General features: G+C 41.0%; 1 protein-coding gene across 1 annotated transcript; it reads left to right on the top strand.

Annotated features, from left to right (window-relative positions):
• Positions 1-155: 155 nt before the first annotated feature.
• LOC148119035 (keratin, type II cytoskeletal 6A-like) lies at positions 156-25,193 on the top strand. The gene is made up of 5 exons (XM_087898697.1): positions 156-338; positions 16,506-16,670; positions 17,317-17,537; positions 17,750-17,784; positions 24,984-25,193. Exons 1-5 carry the CDS (start codon positions 156-158, stop codon positions 25,154-25,156), a joined length of 777 nt encoding a protein of 258 aa, XP_087754823.1. The 3' UTR covers positions 25,157-25,193.
• The last annotated feature ends 317 nt before the right edge of the window (positions 25,194-25,510 follow it).

Genomic DNA, 25,510 nt, shown 5'->3' with positions numbered 1-25,510 from the left:
GTCAATTCCTTACTTTCCCAGTTTGCAACATGACCTTTAGGACTGATCCCAGTTCATCTATGCTAAACATACGCGGCTGCCCAGAGCATACCCCGCCCCTCTCTCAGCTCTGCCCTGTACTCTCTCCCCTTCACAGACTTCTAACTCCAGGAACCATGTCTACCAAAACCACCATCAGGAGTCAAAGCAGCCACCGTGGCTTCAGTGCCAGCTCAGCCAGAGCTCCTGGGCTCAACCGCTCTGGCTTCAGCAGTGTGTCTGTGTGCCGCTCCCGGGGTAGCGGCGGCTCTGGGGCTGTGTGTGGAGGAGCTGGCTTTGGCAGCAGAAGCCTCTATGGTGTGGGGAGCTCCAAGTGGATCTCCATCGGAGGGGGCAGCTGTGACAGATGACCTGCTGTGCCCCTGCCTCACTCTGCCCCCATCTCCAAGGGACTGAGCAGATCCTAGTGTAACTCTGCTTCATTTCCCCCTCTTGTGGACCCACATCCTCTCCAGGACATCTCTGTTCCTAAGTATCAGTGCCGAATACCTAGAAACACATTTTCTTGGAATCCCCAGTGGTCTCACCTAGAAGAACCCAAGAAGAACTGCCTAAAAGGCAACACACAGCCATCATGTCCTCCTAAGGTCCAGAGAGGGTGACAGAAACCAAAGAGCAACAAACCCTATCAATAAAAGTAAGACAAGATATCATTACCTAGAATTAGAATCATTCCAAACCAAGATGCCTAGATGCTAGCACAAAAGCTCAGTCAATAACAGCCATGACAGCATGTCTCCTCAAGAGTTCAGGAACCCCACCCCAGCAGGTCCTGAGAGCGGAAACATAGCTGAAGCGCAGGACAGATATCTTAAAATAGCCTTTGTGGCTACGGCAGAGGTCCTTAAAGAGGACACGACTCAACCCCTTATAGAAAGCTATAGGAACACAAACAAACAGGGGAAGGAGATCAATAAAACAGCTCAAGACCTAATAGGGAAAATGGAATCAATGAAGAAAACTCAAACTGAGTAAATCTGGAAATGAAAAATTTTGGAAATCAGAGAGTAACCTCAGAGGCAAGCCTCACCAACAGAATACAAAGATGGAAGAGAGAAACTCAGTCATTGAAGACATGACAAAGGAAACAGATATCTTGATAAAAGAAAGTGTTAAATATTAAAATATCCTGGTACAAAACATTCCAGAAATCTGGGACACTATGAAAAGATCAAATCTGTGAATAATTGTAGTAGAGGTAGGAGATGATACCCAGGTCAAAGGCACAGAAAATATTTCAACAGGACTGAACCAGCAACCTGCGCCAGAGCAGGCCTCGGACAATGAACTCCACAAGAGTAGGAGTGGATCCATACCAGGGTCATTTCTGGAAGCAGGACTGAGTCAGCTATCTAGGCTGGAGTGGGCCTGAGAAAGTGAACTCCACAGGAACAGCTACAGGGGAGAAACCACCGAGCAAGTGAGTCAGAGCCAGAGACCATTGTGGTCCGGATGTGAATCTGGGATCTTCAAGGGAGTAGACCTGAGCTAGGACACCTGTGTGTCTGGGTGTGAGTATAGGACCTCCCGGGAACTAGGCCTGAGCCAGGACCTCTGCCAGTCTGGGCATGAATCTGGAACCTCCGAAGGTGTAGGCAGGAACCATAGATCTCTGTGGGTTCAGGCCTGAGTCTGGGACCTCAGAGGGAGTAGGCCTGAGCTAGTACCTCTGAGACATCAAAAGAAATTGAAAGGAACCAGAAACTTCTGCGGATCAGAGCCTGAGTCTGGGATCTCTGAGGGAGTAAGCCTGAGCCAGGTCCTCTGCAGGTCTGGGCGCACTCCAGTCTGGGAACTCCGAAGGAGTACATCAGAGCCAGAGTTCTTTACAGGACCAAGTAGGGACCTCTGCAGGTAGATATCCAGACCAGGGACATTTACAGAAACAGGTCTGAGCCGACAACCTAGACTAGAGAAGGCCTGAGACAGCAAACTTCAAGGGAGTGGAGCAAAGCCCAGGAGCGCTGAGTGACCTTCAGGAACATGGAGTGACCAACGGGGTAACTAGGACCGTGGCACTGACTGTACCATGAGGAAAAACCATGTGAGCTATGGACTTACTGGCACCTAGAATATTTATTAAGAGAATTATAGACAGCCCCCCACCACACCTATTAGAGGAAAAGATGAGTAGACAAGGTAAAAACACACGCAACACCACAAAGAGCAACACGGCACCAGTACAACCTAAAGACCCTATAATAGCAGGACCTGAACAACCAAATATGGATGAAGCAGAAGAAAATGACCTAAAAATAACTTCAAGGGAATGTTTGAAACTCTTAAGGAGGAAATGAGAAATTCCCTCAAAGAAATAGAGGAAAAGACAAACAAAAAATTGGAAGACACAGCAAATTCCTTAAAGAAAACAAAGAAAAAGAAATCAAACATGTGAAAGAAACTATTCAAGACTTGAAAATTGAAATAGAGACAATAAAAAAAAACACAAGCCTAGAAAATTATAGAAACAGGAATCATGAGAAAGCGAACAGGAACCACTAAAGCAAGCATAAACAGCAGAATACAAAAGACGGAAGAGAGAATCTCAAGCTCTGAAGATACAATAGAGGAAATAGACTCATCAGTCAAAGAAAACATTAAATCTAACAAAAGCTTAACCCAAAATATCCAGGAAATATGGGACACCATGAAAAGACCAAATCTAAGAATAGTGAGTCTAGAAGAAGGAGAAGTTTAACTCAAAAGCACAGAAAATATATTTAACAAAATCATAGAAGAAAACATTCCTAACCTAAAAAAAGATATACCTGTGAAGATACAAGAATTTTACAGAACACCAAATAGACTGGATCAAAAGAAAAAAGTTCTCTCACCACATAATAGTCAAAACACTAAACATACAGCGTAAATAAATAATTTTAAGAGCTGTAAAAGGAAAAGAGCCAAGTAACATATAAAGGCAGACCTATCAGAATTTCACCTGACTTTTTATTGGAGACAATAAAAGCCAGAAGGTCAAGCATTATGCAGACATTAAGAGACCACAGATGCCAGCACAGAATACTATACTCAGCAAAACTTTCAATCAGCATAGAAGAACAAAACAAGATATTCATGGAATCATGACAAAACCAGATTTAACCAATACCTAGCCACAAACCCAGCACTACACAAAATACCAGAAGGAAAACTCCAACCAAAGGAAGTTGGCTACATCAACAAAAACACAGAGATGGTCTCATGGCAGCAAATCCCAAAGAAGGGAAAAATACACAAATTAACAACACCAACAATGAAAACTAAATTAACAGGAGATAGCAATCACTGGTCATTAATATCCCTTAATATATATAAATGGACTCAACTCACCTATAAAAAGGCACAGGTTAACATTGGATATGAAAACAGAATCCATCCTGTTTCTGCATACAAGAAACACACCTCAACCCCAAAGACAGACATCATCTCAGATTAAAGGGTTGGGAAAAAATATTCCAATCAAATGGACCTAAGAACCAAGTTGGTGTAGCTCTCCTAATATCTAACAAAATAGACTTCAAACTAAAATCAATCAAAAGAGACAAAGAATGAGATTTCATATTAGTCACAGGAAAAAAATTCATCAAGAGAAAATCTCAATACTGAACATCTATGCCCCAAATACAAGGGCACCCTTATATGTAAAAGAAACACTTTTAAAGCTTAAATCATATATTAAACCCCACACACTAATTGTGGGAGACTTCAACAGTATACTCTCACCACTGGACAAGTCAGTCAGATAAAAAATAAACAGAGAAGTAAGGGAAATAACAGATGTTAGAACTAAAATGGACTTAACAGACATCTATAGAATACTCCATCCAAACATAAAAGAATATACCTTCTTTATAGAACCTCATGGAAACTTCTCAAAAATTGATCACATACTCAGTAACAAAAACAAACCTCACTAAATGCAAAAACATTGGAATAATGCCATGTATCTTAGCAGATCACCATGGTTTCAAACAAGAAGTTAACAGCAATACTAATGCCAGAAATTCCACAAACACATGGAAATTAAACAATGCTCACCTGAATCATCAATGGGTCAAGGAAGAAATAAAGAGAGAAATTAAAGACTTTCTAAAATTCAATGAAAATGACCACACAACATACCCAAATTTATGGGACACAATGAAAGCAGTGTTAAGAGGAAAGTTCATAGCACTAAACGCCTACATAAAGAAGCTGGCAAAAATCTCACACTAGTGAATTAACCGAACATTTGAAAACTTTAGAACTAAAAGAAGCAAACTCACCCAAGAGAACAAGAAGGCAGAAAATAATCAAATTGAGAGCTGAAATCAACAAAATAGAAACAAAGAAAACAATACAAAGAATCAATGAGACAAAGAGTTGTTTCTTGGAAAAAATCAACAAGATAGACGAACCTTTATCCAAACTAACCAAATGCAGAGAGAGAATACCCAAATTAGCAAAATCAGAAATGAAAAGGGGCACATAAAAACAGACACGGAGGAAACACAGAGAATCATCAGGTCATATTTTGAAAACCTGTACTTCATAAAACTGGGAAACTTAAAGGAAATGGACAACTTTCTGGATAAATATCACTTACCAAAATTAAATCAAGTCCAGATAAGCAAATTAAATAGATCTATAGCTGCTGAAGAAATAAAAACAGTCATTAAAAGTCTCCCAATCATAAAAAAGCCCAGGACCAGATGGTTTCAGCTCAGAATTCTACAAGATTTTCAAAGAAGAAATAATACCAATACTCCTCAAACTCTTTTTTTGAGGCTACAATTACCCTAATAACCAAACCACAGAAAGACATTACTAAGAAAGAGAATTACACACCAATCTCGCTCATAAACATCAATGCAAAGGTACTAAATAAAATACTGGTAAATCGAATTCAAGAACACATCAAAAACATCATCCACCATGATTAGGTCAGCTTAGAGATTGTTCAACATATGAAAATCTGTCAACGTAATCCACCATATAAACAAAGTGGAAAATAAAAACTACTTGATTATCTCATTAGAGGCTGAAAAGCTTTTGCCAAAATAAAATATCTCTTCATGATAAAGGTCTTGGAGAGAGCAGGGATACAAGGAACATACCTAAACATAATAAAGGCAATATACAGCAAGCCAACAGCCAACATCAAACTAAATAGAGAGAAACTCCCAGCCATCCCACTGAAATAAGGAATAAGACAAGGTTGTCCACTCTCTCCATATCTATTTAATATAGTTCTTGAGGTACTAGCTAGAGCAATAAGTCAACCAAAGGAGATCAAGTGGATACAAATCAGAAAGAAAAAGTCAAACATTCACTATTTGCTGATGATATGATAGTTTACATAAGTGACCCCAAAAATTCTACCAGGAACTTCTACAACTCATAAACACTTTCAGTAATGTAGCAGGATACAACGTTAACTCAAAAAAAATCAGTAGCCCTCCTATACACAGGTGATAAATGAGCTGAGAAATAAATCAGAGAATCAACACCCTTCACAATAACTACAACAGCATAAAATATATCTCAGAGTAACTCTGACCAAACAAGTGGAAGACCTGTATGACAAGAACTTTAAATCTTTGAAAAAAGAAATTTGAAGAAAACATCAGAAAGTGAAAAGATCTCCCATTCTCTTGGGTAGGTAGAATTAACATAGTAACAATGGCAATCTTATCAAAAGTCAATCTACAAATTCAATGCAATGTCCATAAAAATCCCAGAAAAATTCTTCACAGACCTCGAAATAACAATAATCAACTTTATATGGAAAAGTAAAAAAAACCAGGATAGCCCAAACAATCCTGTACAATAAAAGAACTTCTGGAGGCATCACAATCCCTGACTTCAAACTCTACTACAGAGCTACAGAACTGAAAACAGTGTAGTATTGGCATAAAAACAAACAGGAGGAACAATGGAACTGAATCAAAGACCACACACCTTTGAACACCTGATTTTTGCCAAAGAAGCAAAAAAATAAAATAAAATGAAAAAGAAAGGATATTTGACAAATGATCCTGGCATAACTGGATGTCAGCATGTAGAAGAATGAAAATAGATTCATATCTATCACCAAGCATAAAACTCAAGTCCAAATGGATCAAAGACCTCAACATAAAGCCAGCCACACTGAACCTCATAGAAGAGAAAGTGGGAAATACACTTGAATGCATTGGCACAGGAGACCACTTCCTAAATATAACCCCAGCAGCACAGACACTGACAGAAACAATTAATTAATAGGGCCTTCTGAAACTGAAAATCTTCTGTAAAGTAAAGGATGTGGTCAACAAGATAAAATAACAACCTACAGAATGGGAAAAGATCCTCACTAACCCCATATTAGACAGAGGTCTGAGTTCCAAAATATATAAAGAACTCAAAAAAATGGTCATCAAAAGAACAAATAATCCAATAAAAAATGGAGTACAGACCTAAACAGAGAACTCCCAACAGAGAAATCTAAAATGGCTGAAAGACACTTAAGAAAATGTTCAACATCCTTAGTCATCAGAAAAATGCAAATCAAAACAATTCTGGGTTTCCATTTTACACCTGTAAGAATGGCCAAGATCAAAAACACTGATGACAACTTATGTTGGAGAGGTTGTGAGGTAAAAAGAACACTTCTGCATTGCTGGTGGGAATATAAGCTGGTACAGCCCTTTGGATGTCAGTGTGGCAATGTCTCAGAAAATTAGGAAACAACCTTCCTCAAAACCCAGTAATACCACTTTTGGGTATATATCCAAAAGATGCTCAATTGTGCCACAATGACATGTGATCAACTATGTTCATAGCAGCATTGTTTGTCATATCCAGTACTTGAAAACAACCTAAATGCCCCTCAACTGAAAAATAAATAAGGAAAATGTGGTACATTTACACAATGGAGTACTACACAGCAGAAAATAATAACATCTTGAATTTTGCAGAAAAATGGATAGAGCTACAAAACATCATTTTGAGTGAGGTAACCCAGACACAGGAAGACAATTATCACATGTACTCACTCATAACTGGTTTTTAAAAATAAAGCAAGAAAACCAGCCCACAAATCATAATTCTAGGGAACCTAGACAACAATGAGGACCCTAAGAGAGACATACATAGATCTACACGGGTAATAGAAAAAAGACAAGGTCTACTGAGTAAATTGGGAGAATGGGGACCTTGGGAGAGGGTTGAAGGGGAGGGGAGAAGCAGGGAGGAAAGAAGAAAAAAAAGTAGAACTCAATAAAAATCAGTAAAAAGAAAAAAAGAAAATATTTCAACAAAATCATAGAAGGAAATTTATCTAACCTGAAGAAGAAGAAGAAGAAGAAGGAGAAGGAGAAGGAGAAGGAGAAGGAGAAGGAGAAGGAGAAGGAGAAGGAGAAGGAGAAGGAGAAGGAGAAGGAGAAGGAGAAGGAGAAGAAGAAGAAGAAGAAGAAGAAGAAGAAGAAGAAGAAGAAGAAGAAGAAGAAGAAGAAGAAGAAGAAGAAGTCTTCCAGAAGAAGTATACAGAACGCCAAATAGAATGGATCAGAAAAGAAATTATTCTTCACAGATAATAATCAAAACACTAAGCATACAGAACAAAGAAAGAATATTAAAAGCTGCAAGGAAAAGTAACATAGAAAGACAGACCTATCATAATTACACCTGCCTTTTCAAAGGAGACTCTAAAGCCATAAGGGCCTGAATAAATGTTCTACACCTCTAAGAGACCACAGACTGTTATATCCAATAAATCACAACAGATGGACAAAGCAGGGTATTTCATGATGAAACCAAATTGAAGCAATATCTATGTAGAAATCCAGCCCTACAGAAGGCACTAGAAGGCAAACTCCAATCTAAAGAGGTTAAGTATATACCAGAAAACACAAGGAATAAATAATCTCAGACCAGCCAGCTTAAAGAGGGGAAACACACACATTCTACAAATAACACACACAGTCAAATAACATGAATACAAAACTACTGCTTATTGATAACTCTGAACATCAGTGGTTTCAATTTCCCAATATAAAGTCCCAGAATGGGTGTTAAAAACAGGCTGTATCCTTCTGGCGTGTCTAATAAACCTACTTTAACATCAAGGATAGACATCACCTAGAGTAATGGGATGCAATGAGATATTCATAGCAAATGAACCTAAGAATAAATCTGGTATAGCCATTTAAATATCTTGCAAAATAGACTTCAAACCAAGATTAATCATAAGAGATAGGACAATACATACACATCAAAGGAAGACTCTACCAAATGGCCATTGCAATTCCTAACATCTCTTCACAAAGCCAAGGGCCCCCAAGTTCATGAAAGAACCACTATCATAACTTAAATCACGTATTGACCCTCACACCCTGATAATGGGAGACTTCCTTACATGATTCTTACCAATAGACAGGCCATCCAGACAATACCTAAACAGACAAATGCTGGGGATCACTGTTGTTATAAGCAACAGATACTTAACAGTTCACTCAGACATAAAATAATACGTTCTCAGTACCTTATAGAACTTTCAACAAAATTGGCCACATACTTGAACACAAAGCAAGTCTCAACAGAAACAATGCTTACAAATTCACTGAAACCTGAAAAACTCACTACTGAACAAAAAACTAGTTAATAGAGAAATTAAAAATTTTCTAGAATAGAATAAAAGTGAAAGTACAACATGTTCCAACCTGTGGAACATAATGAAGGCAAGTTTATAACACTAAAGACCCATATGATAAAATCGGAGAAATATCATAATAGAAACCTAAAAGCACACTTGACAGCTCTAGAGCAAAGAGAAGCACACGCCCAAAAGGAGTACACCGCAAGAAACAACCAAACACAGGGATGCAACCAATGAAGTAGAAAAAAACAGTACAAAGAATCAATGAAATAAAGAGTAGTTCTTTGAGATGATCAACACAATTTGCAAACCCTTATGAAAATTTACTTAAAGGTATGATGAGAATATCCAAACCTACAAAACTAGGTATGAAAAGGTAGACGTAAGGAAAAACATTCACCAAGGGAACCAGGAAAATCCAAGGACACACTTAAAAATCTGTACTCTATCAAATTGGAAAATGTAAAAGAAATTGATAATTTTCTCAATACATTCCACTTATCAAACTTAAAATAAGATCTCATATACTATTTAAACTGACTATAACACCAAGTTAATTAGAAGCAGTCATTAGGTCTCCCAACCAAAACAAAGCCTAGTCCCTGATGGGTTCAGCAGCAGAATTCTACCAGACTTTCAAAGAGTTAATGACTATACTCCTCAAATTATTCCATAAAATAAAAACAGAAGGGACATTGTCCAATTCATTTATGAGGACGCAGTTACACTGACACCAAAACTGTACTATACTAAGGCCCAACAAAGAAAGAATTGAAGACCAATTTCCCATGTGAACATAGATACAAAAATTCTCAATAAATTATTTCCAAGTTGGATCAAAGAACATTAAAAAGATCATCCATCATGACCAAGTAGACTTCACAGACACGCAGAGATGGTTCAGCACATAGAAATCAATTAATGTAATCCCCATATAAATAAATCGAAAGATAAAAAACCACATGATAATCTCATTAGATGCAGAAAAGGCCTTTGACAAAAATCTAACACCCTTTTAAGATAAAAGCCCTGGGGATATTATGAATACAAGGAACACACCTCAACAAATAAAGACAGTTTACATCAAGGTCACAGCCAATATCAACTTAAATGGAGAGCAAATCAAAGCATTTCCATTAAAATTAGTGACAAGACAAGGGTGTCCACTCTCTCCAGACCTAGTCAATATAGTACTTGAAGTCTTAGCTAGAGCAATAAGACAAATGAAAGAGACCGAGGGGATACAAATGGGAAGGAAGAAGGCAGGTGATGTGAGAGCATACTTGTATGACTCTAAAAGTCCACATGGAAGCTTCTGCAGCTGATAAACACTGTCAGCAAGTGATTGGATCCAAGATTAGCTCACAAATCAGTGCCCGTCCTAGGTACAAATGACAAACTGACTGAGCAATCAGAGAAGCAACACTTTTCACAATAGCCTCAAATAATACGAAAGATCTTGGGGTGACTCTACTCAAGCAAGTAAAAGACTTGTGTGACAAAAACTTTAGATGTTGCAGAAATTGAAGAAGATATCAGAAGATGGGAAGATCTTCCATGATCATGGATAGTACGGCTAATATAGTAAAAATGGTCGTTCTACCAAAAGTGATCTATAGAGCTAAGGCAATCTTTATCAAAATTTAAGCACAATTCTTCACATATTTCGAGAGTACAATTTTCAGATTCATACAGAAGCACAAAAACCCTAGGGTAGCTATAAGAAACTTAAATAATGAAAGTAGTGCCGGAGGTATCACCATCCCTGACCTCAAATTCAACTACAGAAATATTAGATTTTTGCTTTGTTTTTGTTTTTTAAGCAGGTATTGGTACAAAAGAAGACACACTGATCAATGAAATTGAACTGAAGACACAGATATAAATCTACACACTTAGAGACCTGACTTCTTATGAAGTCAGAAAAAAAGACAGCATCTTCAACAAATGGTGCTGGTCAAGCTGGATGGTTGTATATAGAATGATACAAACAGATTCATACTTTTCACCCTAAAAAAATTCAATTCCAAATGGATCAAAGATCTCAACATAAAACCAAATACATATAGAAGAGAAGGCGGAGACGGTCCATTGGCACATGAAGAGACTTTCTGAGCAGAACACCATTAGCACAGGCACTAATATCAACAATTACTAAGGGGGACCTCACAAAACTGAAAAGCTTCTGTAAGGCAAAGGACACTGTCACAGGGTCCTGGCCAAGTCTCTTGGGGACAAGGGAAGGAAGGCACGGAGCCAGTGACATAGGCACCGGGAACAGGTTAAACAAGCTCACTTTTTTCAGGAAAAGGGGTAAGTCTTACATACCCGGCGCTTTTCCCGAAAGGGCAGGTCCGCTGAGCTGGCATCTGCTGAAGTATTGTGGTCTCTGTTCACAGGTCCATGTCATCTTTTGTCAAAGTTCTCTGCTGTTGTCAAGGTCTCTGACAAACCCAGGCTGTGCATGCTTTTACTGTTGGTCTAGGACGCTGGCTCTCAGGTCCATCAAGGCTTAGTCATCACACAGGATCATCATTCGGAGAAAGGGGTAGCCTATAAAAAGAGAAAAGATTTTGTTTTACCAACCATACATTTGAAGGAGAGCTAATATCCAAGATATACAAAGAATTCAAGAAACTAGATGTCAAGAAAACAAATTATGTAATTTAAAAATGTGGTATAGATCTAAAAGGAGAATCCTCAAGAGGAGACCCAAATGGCTGAGAAATGCTTAAAAAAATGTTCACCATCCTTGGTCATCAGGAAAATGCAAATCAAAACTACTTTGAGATTTCATCTTACATCTGTAAGATGGCTAAGAGCAATTTCAAAAATGAAATCACAGGCTGGTGATGACGTGGAGTAGGGGACACTCATCCATTGCTGGTGGGAGTGCAAACTTGTGCAGCCGCTATGGAAATCAGTGCAATGGTTCCTTGGGAAAAGGGGACTAGCTCTTCCTCAAGATCCAGCTATACTTGTCCTGGGTATATACCCAAAGGACACTCATCTTACCACACAGAGATGCTTGCTCAATCTTGTTCATTGCTGGGCTATTCATAATAGCCAGAAACTAGAAACAAACTAGATGTTCTTCGACAGATGAATGGAAGAAGAAAATGTGGTCCATTTACACAATGGGTTACTCACTCATTTTAAACAATAAAATCAGGAAATTCACAGCTAAATGGATGGAACTAAAAATATTATCCTGAGGGATCTAATCAGACCCGGAAAGACAAATGTGGTATATATTCATTTGTATGTGGATATTAGCTGTTAAGTCAATGACAGCCAAGTTACAACCCATAGAGCCCCAGAAATTAGGTACAGAGTAATGGGCTGAGAGGACAAATACCTCTCTCTGGGAAAATAAGATAGAATAGATGGCTCTGGACGGACACTGGGGGCCTGGAATAGGAGGATCAAGTGCTGAGAGAGAGTGAAGAGGGAGACAAGGTAAGAAATAGGGGAGAAACAGCTAAATGTAAGGGCCGTTTGAGAAGCAGTGTGGAAAGTCAATGTAATGGAAGCTTCCTAATATATCATATATGAAACAGCCAATGATGGAGAGGACAGAGCCCCCACTGGACATCTCTTGTCAGCAAATGAAGATTCCAGTACTGGGCATAGATCACATTTAATTTAGTAGTTGGCCAAAGGGGTCCCATGGGAACCCCCAAGCAACCCAGGCTGTTGCCAGGACTACAGCCTGCTGTTTACAAACTGACCGCAAGGCCCATCGCTGAAGACAACAACTACACAGCTCATTGGACATGGACAAGTGAAGCTGGTGCTTACACAGGGTTTTCACCCCTGCGTGCTAGTGTCTTTGGTGGAGGAAGAAACTCTGCATGCTCCCAAAGGAGAAATGCAAACACCAACCCTGCTACAAACCCTTGAGCTATGATGGTGTCTGGTCTGTAGGATGTGCTTGTGCAAAGCTGTATGAGTAACCAACCAACTGATTTGATTGAAGGCCACTCCATCCCCAACACTACTTGGGTGACCAATAACCTGTGACTACATAGCCCAGGGACCTAGGACAAAACCAAATGCTACTGCTCTACTAGAAGAGCATAGCAAGAAATGACTCCTAATGACATTCTTCTCTCTGCATACCCCAGTACCTTGCTCGCCCATCATCAGAGAAGCGTTCTCCTGCAGCAGATGGGAGCGATATAAAAACCCACAGCCACGCAGAGTGCAAGAGACCTTGGACACTCGGAGCTAAACGGAATGTCTCCATCAAATCCTTCCCTTCAGAGCGCAGGGAACCCTGTTTCAGAGGAGCAGAAAGATTACCCTTTGTGTATATGTTATGACACAAGGTGTAGCACAACTAATAAACACTCAGAGTCAGATATTGGGCTTCAACCTGAAGACTAGAAAAGCAAAGCAGCCAGCCATTGGCTCTTACCTCTACCTCGGCCCGAAACTGGTGATCCTGCCTCTAGGAAACCTCAGAATGAGACTGTGCCTGAGAGCTATTTCCTCCCAGTTTATAATTCTCTCTAGGGCTGGAATTAAAGGCCTGCGCCACTTGGATTAAAGGCATGTACCGCCCGGTTTCTATGGCAATTAGTGTGGCTACTGGGATCAAAGTTGTATGTTACTACTGCCTGGCCTGTAAGACTGTTTTACTCTCTGGTACTCAGGCAAGTTTTATCTATGAAAATACAAGTGAAATGCCACTACAATCCAGTTTACTGTTTTTATGGGATTCCCGAATATGTGAATGAGTAGTTCTCTGTGTTTATATATGTTTCTTGTGCTTTTTCTTGGTCTCTTTTTTTCTGCTTTTTTTTGTCCTGTTCTGATATATCAATTTTGCTTTTTTTTAAGTTACTAGGAGAAAAAAAATATTATGGAAGAATTACAAATTTTATAAAACTATTTAAGAAAGATCCATGTAAAACACTAAATATATTTACAAATTTAAACAATAAAAATATTTTTAAAAAATAATACTAATGTTATCAAGTGGTGGTGGCGCACATCTTTAATCTCAGCACTTGGAAGGCAGAGGCAGGTGGATCTCTGTGAGTTCGAGGCTAGCCTGGTCTACAAGAGCTAGTTCCAGGACAGGCTCCAAAAGCCACAGAGAAACCCTGTCTCGAAAAACAAATTAAAAATAAATAATAATGACAGTGTCCTTTGCTTTACAGAAGCTTCTCAATTTCAGGAGGTCCCATTTATTCATTGTTTCTCTTATTGTCTGTGCTACTGGGGTTCTACTTAGGAAGTGGTCTCCTGTGCCCATGTCTTGTAGACTACTTCCCACTTTCTCTTCTATCAGGTTCAATGTGGTCTGATTAAAATTGAGGTCTTTAATCCATTTGGATTTGAGTTTTGTGCATGCTGATAGATATGGATCTACCTTCATTCTTCTACAGGTTGACATCCAGTTGTGCCAGCACCATTTGTTAAAGATGCTTTCTTTCTTCCATTGTATACTTTTAGCTCCCCTGTCGAAAATCAGGTGTTCATAGGTTTGTGGGTTAATATCTGGGTCTTCTATTCGATTCCATAGGTTGACTTCTCTGTTTTTATGCCAATACCAAGCTGTTTTCAATACTGTAGCTCTGTAATAGAGTTTGAGGTCAGGGATGGTAATGCCTCCAGAAGTTCCTTTATTGTATAAGATTGTTTTGGCTATCCTGGGTTTTTTGTTTTTCCATATAAACTTGATTATTGTTCTCTCAAGGTTGGTGAAGAATTTTGATGGGATTTTGATGGGGATTGCATTAAATCTATAGATTGCTTTTGGTAGAATTGCCATTTTTACTATGTTGATCCTCCTAATCCAAGAGCAAGGGAGATCCTTCCATTTTCTGGTATCCTCTTCAATTTCTTTCTTCAAAGACTTAAAGTTCTTGTCACATAGGTCTTTCACTTCCTTGGTTAGAGTTACCCCAAGATATTTTATGCTATTTGTGGCTATTGTGAAAGGTGATGTTTCTCTGATTTCCCTCTCTGCTTCTTTATCCTTTGTGTATAGGAGGGCAACTGATTTTTTGGAGTTGATCTTGTATCCTGCCACATTACTAAAGGTGTTTATCAGCTGTAGGAGTTCTTTGGTAGAGTTTTTGGGGTCGCTTATGTACACTATCATATCGTCTGCAAATAATGAAAGTTTAACTTCTTCCTTTCCAATTCGACTCCCCTTGATCCCCTTATGTTGTCTTATTGCTATTGCTAGAACTTCAAGCACTATATTGAAGAGGTATGGAGAGAGTGGATAGCCTTGTCGTGTTCCTGATTTCAATGGAATGGCTTTGAGTTTCTCTCCATTTAATTTGATGATAGCTGTCGGCTTGCTGTAAATAGCTTTTATTATATTTAGGTATGATCCTTGTATCCCTAATCTCTCCAACACTTTTATCATAAAGGGGTGTTGAATTTTGTCAAATGCTTTTTCAGTATCTAATGAAATGATCATATGTTTTTTCTTCCTTCAGTTTATTTATATGGTGGATTACATTGATAGATTTGCGTATGTTGAACCAGCCCTGGATCTCTGGGATGAAGCCTACTTAATCAAATGGATAATTTTTCTAATGTGTTCTTGGATTCAGTTTGCCAGTATTTTATTGAGAATTTTTGTGTCGATGTTCATGAGTGAGATTGGCCTGTAGTTCTCTTTCTTGGTTGTGTCTTTGTATAGTTTTGGTATCGGGGTAACTGTAGCTTCATAAAAAGAGTTTGGCAATGACTCTTCTGTTTCTATATTGTGAAATACATTAAGGAGTACCTATTAGCTCTTCTTGGAAGTTCTGGTAGAATTCTGCATTGAAACCATCTGGGCCAGGGCTTTTTTTGGTAGGGAGGTTTCTGATGACAGTTTCTATTTCCTCGTGACTTACAGGTCTATTTAAACTGCTCACCTGGTCTTGACTTAATTTTGGTAAATTGTATTTATCTAAAAAAGTGTCCATTTCTTCCACATTTTCCAATTTTGTGGCATACAGGCTTTTGTAGTAAGATCTAATGATTCTCTGAATTTCCTCTGTGTCTGTGGTTATGTCCCCCTTTTCATTTCTGATCTTATTAATTTGAGTGTTCTTTCTCTGCCGTTTGATTAGTTTGGCTAGGGGTTTGTCAATCTTGTTGATTTTCTCCAAGAACCAGCTTTTTGTTTCATTGATTCTTTGGATTGTTTTCTGTGTTTCTATTTTGTTGATTTCAGCCCTCAGTTTGACTATTTCCAGTCTTCTACTCTTCCTGGGTGAGTCTGCTTCTTTTTTTTTTCTAGAGCTTTCAGGTGTGCTGTTAAGTCTCCAATGTGTGCTTTCTCCATTTTCTTTAATTGGGCACTTAGTGCTATGAACTTTCCTCTTAGCACTGCTTGCATTGTGTCCCATAGGTTTGAGTATGTTGTGTCTTTATTTTCCCTGTGAGCCTGAAGAAGGTGAGCTGACTGAGTCACAGGGATGGGTTTCTGTGCTGATTGAGAGGAATAACTTTGCATGTCTGGTCCATTGCAGAGCAGGGTTGCCAGGGAGATGGAGGAAAATAGACTGGGCAAGAAAATTAACCTGTTTCTATGTTGTTGGCTCTTTCCTCAGGATGTAGATGCTGCCTACCTGAGTAAGGCTGAACTGCAAGCCCAGACAGTCTGACAGATGAGATCAACTTCCTGCGAATTTCTCTACTCAGAGAATTAACTCAGTAAGTTCTCCCATCTCTCTCTGTCTCTTTCTCTCTAGCTCTATCTGTCTCTGTCTTTCTCTCTTCCTCCCTCTTTCAATCTTCCCCATTCACTTTATTTCCCCTGTGCACAGTGAGAGTGTGGCATTGGTAACATCTGTAATCCTTACATCCAAAGCTGTGTTTCCTCTCTGTTCTGTAGGAACTGTCTCAGATGCAAACTCACATCTCAGACACATCTGTGGTCCTCTCCATGGACAACAACCGCAGCCTGGATCTGGACATTATCATTGCTGAGGTCAAGGCCCAATATGAGGAGATTGTTCAGAGGAGCTGTGCTGAAGCTGAGTCTTGGTACCAGACGAAAGTGAATATTTAGTTGGAGCCTAAAGAAGAAAAACTGGGACCCACAATGAGTTTTGTAAGTCTCAGACATCATTGGAGGTTAGAGATCTACTAAGAAGGAACTGGGTTGCTGTAAGAGCAAATGGACCTTGATTTGCATTAAAGAATGAAGTTGTAGTCTGAGGATCAAAGGAACCCAGAGGTAAAAGGAAAGTTGTCGTACTGGAAATACAGGTCCTCATGAGATTACACAGAACATTTAGAGTCCCAAGAGATCTATGTAGCCCTATACCTTCTCCTGAGGAAACGCTATTACAGCAATTATAATGCAGGCCAGTTAAAAGTGAATTTGCCTTTGAATGTAAATCTTAATATAAATGTTCTCTCTTCAGTTGACCCTCAGTACAAGGAGCTGCAGGTCACAGCAGACAGACAAGAGGCTGACCTGCACAACACCAAGCAGGAGATCGCTGATCTCAATCGCATGATTCCAAGGCTGAAATCTAAGATCGACCACGCCAAAAGTTGGTATGAAAGACAGAAAAGTCAGAGGTTGTTGTCCATTATTTTCTGTTCTCTAGACTCTTGCTCACTAGGTGCAAGATCTTCCGTTCACCCTCCTGAGAGAACCACACTGCAAGTTTGTTTTTCTTTCTATCTCTGCCCAGTGTGCCAACCTACAATCTGCCATTGCTGAAGCTGAGCAGCGTGGGGAGATGGCCCTCAAGGATGCCAGGGACAAGTTGGAAGGGCTGGAGGACGCCCTGCAGAAGGCCAAGCAGGACATGGCCAGGCTGCTGAAGGAGTACCAGGAGCTCATGAGTGTCAAGCTGGCCCTTGATGTGGAGATCGCCACCTACAGGAAGCTGCTGGAAGGAGAGGAGTGCAGGTGAGTGCTCCCCCTCCTCCAGCCTGAGGACACCTCCATGATGCCAGGCATGAGCACAGCATGAGGGAGCACTGGCTGTGGTCACAATGGCTCCCTTCAGGGACCACTCTACCAGGGATTCTCTGTGACTTGTCACCACACTGAGGGTTCAGGGGGACCGAGGTCATGACTCCCTAGGTCTCACCTTCTCATCTGCTCTGTTCCTATTCTAGGCTGAATGGTGAAGGCGTTGGACCCATCAACATCTGTAAGTGCACCGCTTGCCGCCTCCCCTTCCCCTGCCTTGTGCGCAAAAGCTGCAAAATAGTAAGACACGGAAAAATGGTCAGGGTAGCCATGCACCAACAATGAGCAGCCAAACCTAGGACATGTGTTCGTTGCCTAACTATGCCAACATGAACAGATGAAACGGCACCAGCAACGACCTCTAGGAAACAGACACGCAAGGAGTGGTTTATGACTCACCCTGTTTGGGCCAATATTGTTGTAACAATGCAATAGATAGAGTTACTTGAAAGAAGGAAAACCATAAATAACTAATACCTCTTATAAACATTACACAAAAGGGGTCAACACAACGGGACTAACTAGAGAGCTGTGGCATATACAAAAAATTCTACACCATGAGTAACCAGGGTCCATTCCTATATGTAAGACGAGTCCAACATTCAAAATCAATCACTAAATAGAGTATCTTAAAATGCCAAAAAAAAAGAAGCCATATCAGCAATGCAGGAAAGGTACAGACCACACAACCCAACACCCTTGCAAATTAAAGCAAATAAAAAGTTTCACTATATACGGAGTAGAGGGAAAGTTCCTGAACTTGAAGAATATCCAACAAAACTCACAACTTGCCCATGGAGTGCTTGGCCATAAACGGGGCACACATGTCACCATGCCCTCTCCCTCCAGGTCTCAGAGAGCATTGCAAAAGAGGAGAAAGAAAGACTCTAAGAGCCAGTGGTAGGGAGGAGTAGAAGAAAATGGTGTCCTCTGACATGACAGGACCACTACACGTGTAGACTACAGAGGCTGTGGTTAGCTGCATAAAACCTTCCAGAGAGCATTCAAGCGTGGATGAGAGTGTGTCACGAGGAACTATTGACTATTGATTGACTATTGACAATTGCTCAAACTCAAGCCCTCAGGCCTGTGCAAAAGTACTATACTGACTGAGCCATTCCCCAGAAGCCCCTCCTTTCAGTGATTTAAAAGTTTGAGGTGGAGAGAGTCGGTTTTCTTTAAGGATGTGCCCCGATTGGTCAGCCATGTTCCAGTGGAGGGCCTAACAGCTTTGTGTATATGGGAAGCACAAATTACACTTCATGATGAGAGAAGGGGAGAGAGATAAAGAGACAATGTGCAGTGGGGGAGTCAAGGGTAAATGAGATCAAAATACATTTCAGACATGTATGAAATCCCCAATGAATTCATTTAAACATTATTTTTCAGAGTCTCTTTCTCAACCTGGAGCTCAGTAATTCAGCTAAGTTGAATGGCTAATGCATGTTCTGCAGCATGTGGCTTGTATGCAAACGCTGGGCATCAAACTTAAGACTGTAACAAGCTCTTTAATGATTAAACCATCACCCCCAGAACCTTCTCCCCACAATGATTTGCAAGTTTGAGACAACATACAAGGGAATGCACAATGAGATAAAATAATCCAACTGTATTCCACGTCTCTCTGAAGTGGGAAGGAGAGCAAAGGCTGACACGATGAACCCTGGGAATGAGTGAGGCTACAGGAAAGGCTCTCTGTGTGAGCACCACATTCTACGTGATACCACTGACCCTATGGGGACATGGCTTGGGAACTCTGAACACACTGTACCCGTGTGTGAGTCAGTAACTACAGAGAAACCGTTCATCTATCCTATCAATGCTTTATTAAATATTTGGTTGGAGTAATTTTGAAGGCTGACAAGTAACAATATCTACACCTACCAACCTGGAGACAGCCAGTATTTACTTTGATTGGATAAAACAATGCCCCGTCAATGGTAGTCAGGCAAAGGGAATGCCCTCTGACTCAGCCTCTTTGTTCTGTTAGTTCCTTCAATTAATTTGATCACACCTATTCTCATTATTGAGGGCAGTTTGCTTCACTCTACCACTGCAGAGTTAATCTCAAAGAAATCCATTCACGGTCACACCCGAATACCTGGGCACCTAAGTTGGCACAGAGAATTAATCATTATAACGTGGATTGTGAAACAGGACATTTAAGCAAATGGGTGACAACCCTCGGCGCTACATTTCTCATGACTCCCTGCAGGTGAGCACGGGAAGGGCCAAGAACACGGCACTAATGGTATAGAGCTGCTCAGCACACACAAGGCCCTGCCTTAAATCTCCAGCACTTCAGAAACAAATAACTACCATATGTGCAAATGGGTACCACATGTACAAACACCATATGTGCAAATGGGTACCACATGTACAAACACCATATGTGCAAATGAGTACCACATGTACAAACACCATATGTACAAACGAGTACCATATGTACAAACACCATATGTGCAAATGAGTACCACATGTACAAACACCATATGTGCAAATGAGTACCACATGTACAAACACCGTATGTGCAAACGAGTACCATATGTACAAACACCATATGTGCAAATGAGTACCATATGTACAAACACCATATGTGCAAATGAGTACCACATGTACAAACACCGTATGTGCAAATGAGTACCACATGTACAAACACCATATGTGCAAATGAGTACCACATGTACAAACACCATATGTGCAAATGAGTACCACATGTACAAACACCATATGTGCAAATGAGTACCATATGTACAAACACCATATGTGCAAATGAGTACCATATGTACAAATGAACGCCACATGTACAAACACCATATGTACAAATGAGTACCATATGTACAAACACCATATGTGCAAATGAGTACCACATGTACAAACACCATATGTACAAATGAGTACCATATGTACAAACACCATATGTGCAAATGAGTACCACATGTACAAACACCATATGTGCAAATGAGTACCACATGTACAAACACCATATGTGCAAATGAGTACCACATGTACAAACACCATATGTGCAAATGTGTACCATATGTACAAATGAACGCCACATGTACAAACACCATATGTACAAATGGGCACCACATGTACAAATGAGTACCATATGTACACATGAACACCACATGTACAAATGAACATTATATGTACAAATGAACACCATATGTACAAATGAACACCATACGTACTAATGAACATTATATGTACAAATGAGTATCACATATATAAATGAATGCCATATGTGTATATATATATACATATATATATATATATATAGTTCTGTTACCTGACAGGGTCTAGAGACTGTGACACTTTAGCATCATTGAACGTATCTAGTGTCTAGATCTTTATTCTTAATGTTGTGGCCTAATATCATTATGAGCCTCACGTGTCAATGTGAAGGGACCACAGAGTGCCCAGATACTTAATCGAATATTATTCTGGGTGTTTCCATGAGAATGTTTACGATGAGGTTTACATTTGGAGAGGAGGCTGAGTAAAGCCCATGGCTCCCACACTGTGGGTGGCCTTCATTCATTCCATCAGCAGAAGGCTGGAGTAGAGTGAGTAGAGGGGCTGACCCTGCTGTGAGTACGAGGGAGATTTCCTACCCAAGGCCTTTAAACTAGGGTTCTGGGTCTTCGTGGCTAAGCAGAGGCATCTGACCTTCAGCCTTTCTTGCTTCATAATTAGGCAACACAGTTAGGTAAAGTGAAAGTCTTCGTGCATGGCTGTTCTACTGGCCCTGTGTTTCTAAAGAACCCAAACTGATACAACCAGGAGAAAAGGCCCCTCAGAGAAATGGCTGGTTTGGGGAAGGCTCTGAGTGCATCTGGCCATGACAGAAAGTAAGGAAGAAATAACGAGTCAGTCCTAAAACCCGCTCACAGTGACCAGAGCCCCCAGTGACTCAATTTGAATGATTTAAGCCATTTGTCAGATAAATAACTATCTCAGATTATGACCCAAAGTACAAAGGAAGTGCTCATGAGCCTACATAATCACACACAAAACAGCGAAAGAAACCAGACACAGGATTAGGAACTTTTACATAAAGGCATTGCAGACAGTTTGTGCAAGTATTCCTTGCTCAGCTAGGCAGAGTGCAGCTCCTCCCAGGTGTAGGCTGTGATGAAGAACTTCTTGCCAAAGGTGCGGCATGGGAAGGAGGTGAAGGGGCATTTTACAGCGAAACATTGGGGATCTGCCTTACCCAGGTGCCTCAGCGCTCTATCCATAGGGATGGGACCTATTGACACCACCACATAATCAGAAGAAGCCTCAGCTCTGGGTCTCCTTCAAGAATCTCAGAACCACTGTTGAAACCACCATTTCAAAGAACAATTCAAATATTCTATAGAACACAGGGCCACTGCTCCCAAAAACTATTAAGGCCATCAAAGCATCAAAAACCTGACAAGCTGTCTTTGGAAAGAAGAGATGACGGAAGTGTGCTAGAGAACCCTGCATCCAACAAAGGCCAAACACTAAGGCCATGAAATAGGGACTCCTTGAGAGCATATTTATATTTACTCATTAACTGTAATGAATGAGCTTGTCAATGTGAAGTCTATTGATGGAAAGGAGGCTGGCTTTGACTACATAGCGCCCTCTGTGCTGACTTCATCTTTTTGTATCTAAAACTGATTCAAAATTAAGGTTTAAAAAAAAACCAGCTCAGACGATTCCTCAGAGTGGCTTCTGCATTTTTAACCAGCACTAACTTTATAAGCAGACTTACAAAACAACCACACAAGAAAGTGAGGTGTGCTGAAAGAAGAGAAGAGAGCAGGAGAGGAGGGATGGATGGACAGATGGACGGAAAAGAGAGAAGGAGAGGGTGAGAATTCAAGGGTGTACATGAAAATATCAATTATCTCAAGTTGGCATAAACCCAACTCACTTGCAAAATTTTAAAATTTGTGTTCCTTCTAAATTAGTTTTTGCGACAAGGTTTCACTATATAACCTGACTAGCTATAGGCCCATTGAGAGGAAACATTGTACCCCATCCCTCCACCCACTGAGGACCGCAGGAGAAGAAAGAGTCCTTTGCCAATGGCACAGACACATGTGAGGTCCGAAAGGGTGCTCGGTGGCAAGGCTGGTTGGATATTTCCTTGTCCTCCAAAGGAGGCTAGCCACTCCTCTTCTCTAGTATTCAGACCAGAAGTGACAATGAAGGATTTTTAGTGACACGCTGAAACCCAAGGACTTTGTGCTGAAGGATGAACTGCAGTCCACCCGACCTTAGTCTCCTGAGACCCAGCACAGAGGCTGTGGACTCCAGACACAGTGTCTAAATCCAAGGGTTCCACTGCATGGGGGCCCAGACCAGAGGTGGAGCGCGGAGCAGCAGGGTCAGAGAAGGGAATAGTTGCTGAGAGCAGGCTGTCTCTGGGCCCAGGAGGCTACCCTGGAGATTCCTTGGGATATAACTCAACCTTGCAGCTGGCCTTGGCAAGAGCTGGCGTGGGGCTGGAGAGATGGTGCAGTGGGTAGGAATACTTACTGCTCCTTCAGAGGCCCCAAGTCTGAATCCTAACACCTTAATATATTGGGCAGCTCACAACTGTCTGTAGCTCAAGATCCAGGGAATCTGAAACCTCTGGCCTTCTAGGGCGTGTGCATGCACACACATACAGAGGCACACACACATGCACGCACACATGCATTCACACACACACACATGCACACACTCTTTAGAAGAGAGAGGAGGAGGAGGAAAAAGTAAGGAAGGAGAGAGTTGGAGTCAGGAAGTGGGACAAAGGCGGCAGTGTCTGTCTCCAGATGTGGCCCCCGCAGAGGCAGTCATTTGTTCTCAGAGCCGACCCTTTTCACCCTCACAGCTCCCAGCTTTTCACCTCCACATCTGCAGCCTCTTTGGCAACAGGGTTCAGCTTAAGCCTAAGCCACGCCTGCCTGTGCTTCTCTGGCACTTTGCTCATTAGTCGTCCTGGGAAAGCACACGGCTTGTTCCTGGAAGAGGGCATCGGCGGGTGTCAGGAAGCAGCCCTGCCCCTGCGCCTCTGTGCACATTGTGGGTGCTTCCAGTCAAGCTCACTGTGAAGCCGATGGAGGTGTCAGCTGTTCTCAGGGAAAGCTGTTGGGCAGCTGAGACCCCAAACCTGGACGGGGCTCTGCTGGCATCAGAAAGCGAGACGAAGACAGAAAACCAGGACATAAATTTTTCCTGATGGTGATCATGTTTTGCCCAAGAAAGTTTTACATGACCCTGAGTATAAACATATATAAAACACATAACACAAGTCAAACATTTGAAATCAAGTCATAAAGAAATCTATTTTACTCATGTGTTCCCCCTTCGCTCTCTTCAACGGGAGTCCCGGAGCTTGACCTGGCGCTTGGTTGTCGATCTGCATCTGCTTCCAGCAGGTACTGGCTGAAGGCTCTATGCTGACAGTTGGGTGTTCACCGGTCTGGTTATGGGGGAAGGCTGAACCATTTCTGTGGCATACACATTGTTTTACCATTTATTAAAGACAAACCAAATTGGTGTAGTGAGACAAATGTACTTGTTTACTTTGACATGAATGAAATCGTGACTGTTTATTTATATATAAAATGACACAAGCATGTTTAGGGACTTTATGAAATTGTTAGAGATTCTGTCCTAATCTCAAATATAATTGAATTTTCTTAATAGAATTTAAGCCAGTGACTCAGACACCCACTTTTAAAATCAGACACTCTCACAATATAATCCAAAGATATACTAATTTGATACTCCAGTGCTGAAGGATGGTGGTGGGAAAGGGCTCAAGTCTCTGTTGTCCATAATTAAACCGTTTTCGTAAGAGCAGAAAGCTTTGTAGTCATGGTGAGACACTGACATCCATAACAAACAGCAGTCTGCAATCTTAGGCTGCTTCAGGCAGGCTGCTTGGTGCTGTGTGGTGGTGTTCCTGATAAAAACGCACGAGCTGTGCACGTTTGTGTGTGTGCGTGTGTCCAGAGCCAAGGCTGCATTGAAGCCGCACAATTCAACACCGAGTACTGCCAGAAATACCCAGGATTCTTGATGTATTTGAATTTTGAGTTAATTTTCAGTCAGTACATACAGACTCTTTCACTGTTGCCAAATATCTCATAATCCCCAAATGCAGTCACATGGCCACAGATAGGGCTAGGGTCACGGTTTAGAGAGTTGCGACCTAGAGGGTGGAAGCGCCATCATGGTCTGTCGCACTTCCTCTAGAGGATTAGAATGGCACAGAGAAGGGTTTGAATGGCAGCTCTCTCCGCCTCAGTACGTGCCAGGCTGTGCAGTATGGAAGCCAGACCCACTGAGAACCTGGCACACAGATGTGTCCCTGCCTCTGTTCTATACTGGACCACTGTGTCTCTCCTCCAGGTGTGGTTCCCGGAGCAATAGAACAAGAATCTAGACATCAGATGGACCCTGCTGCAGGAGCAGAACAGTCGGCTGCCCAGGCTGCACCAGCACTCCCCAGAGGACACAGAGGGCAGCTTGACTTGCATCTGAGGACCTTGCAGGATGCGGTGGGAGACTACAGAAAGGAGTGAGCCAAGGAAAAGAATGGCCACATCTCAAACCTCACCTCAGAATGCCTGGGGACCGGGTTGAGAAATGGGCACTAATCCTTGGCAAATAAAACACAAATTGTTACCAGAAGGCAAAACAAACAAACAAACAAAAAGCAGAAGACCAGAAAGAGTTATGGGGGTTCTAAGAGAGTTTTGGTTTGTTTTTAAGTGAACTATTCAGTAATGGTGAATGTTGTGTTTCACACTTTTGTGAAAGAAGTGACACGTCTATACCATATATACATATACATACATACTACATACATACATACATACACACACATACATACGAATATATATATATATATATGTGTGTGTGTAATTTATGGAACG

The sequence above is a fragment of the Myodes glareolus genome, chromosome 19 (assembly GCF_982192425.1).
Source record: "Myodes glareolus chromosome 19, mMyoGla1.1, whole genome shotgun sequence".
Classification (NCBI taxonomy): Eukaryota; Metazoa; Chordata; class Mammalia; order Rodentia; family Cricetidae; genus Myodes; species Myodes glareolus.
This window is presented reverse-complemented; position numbering and strand designations above follow the sequence as displayed.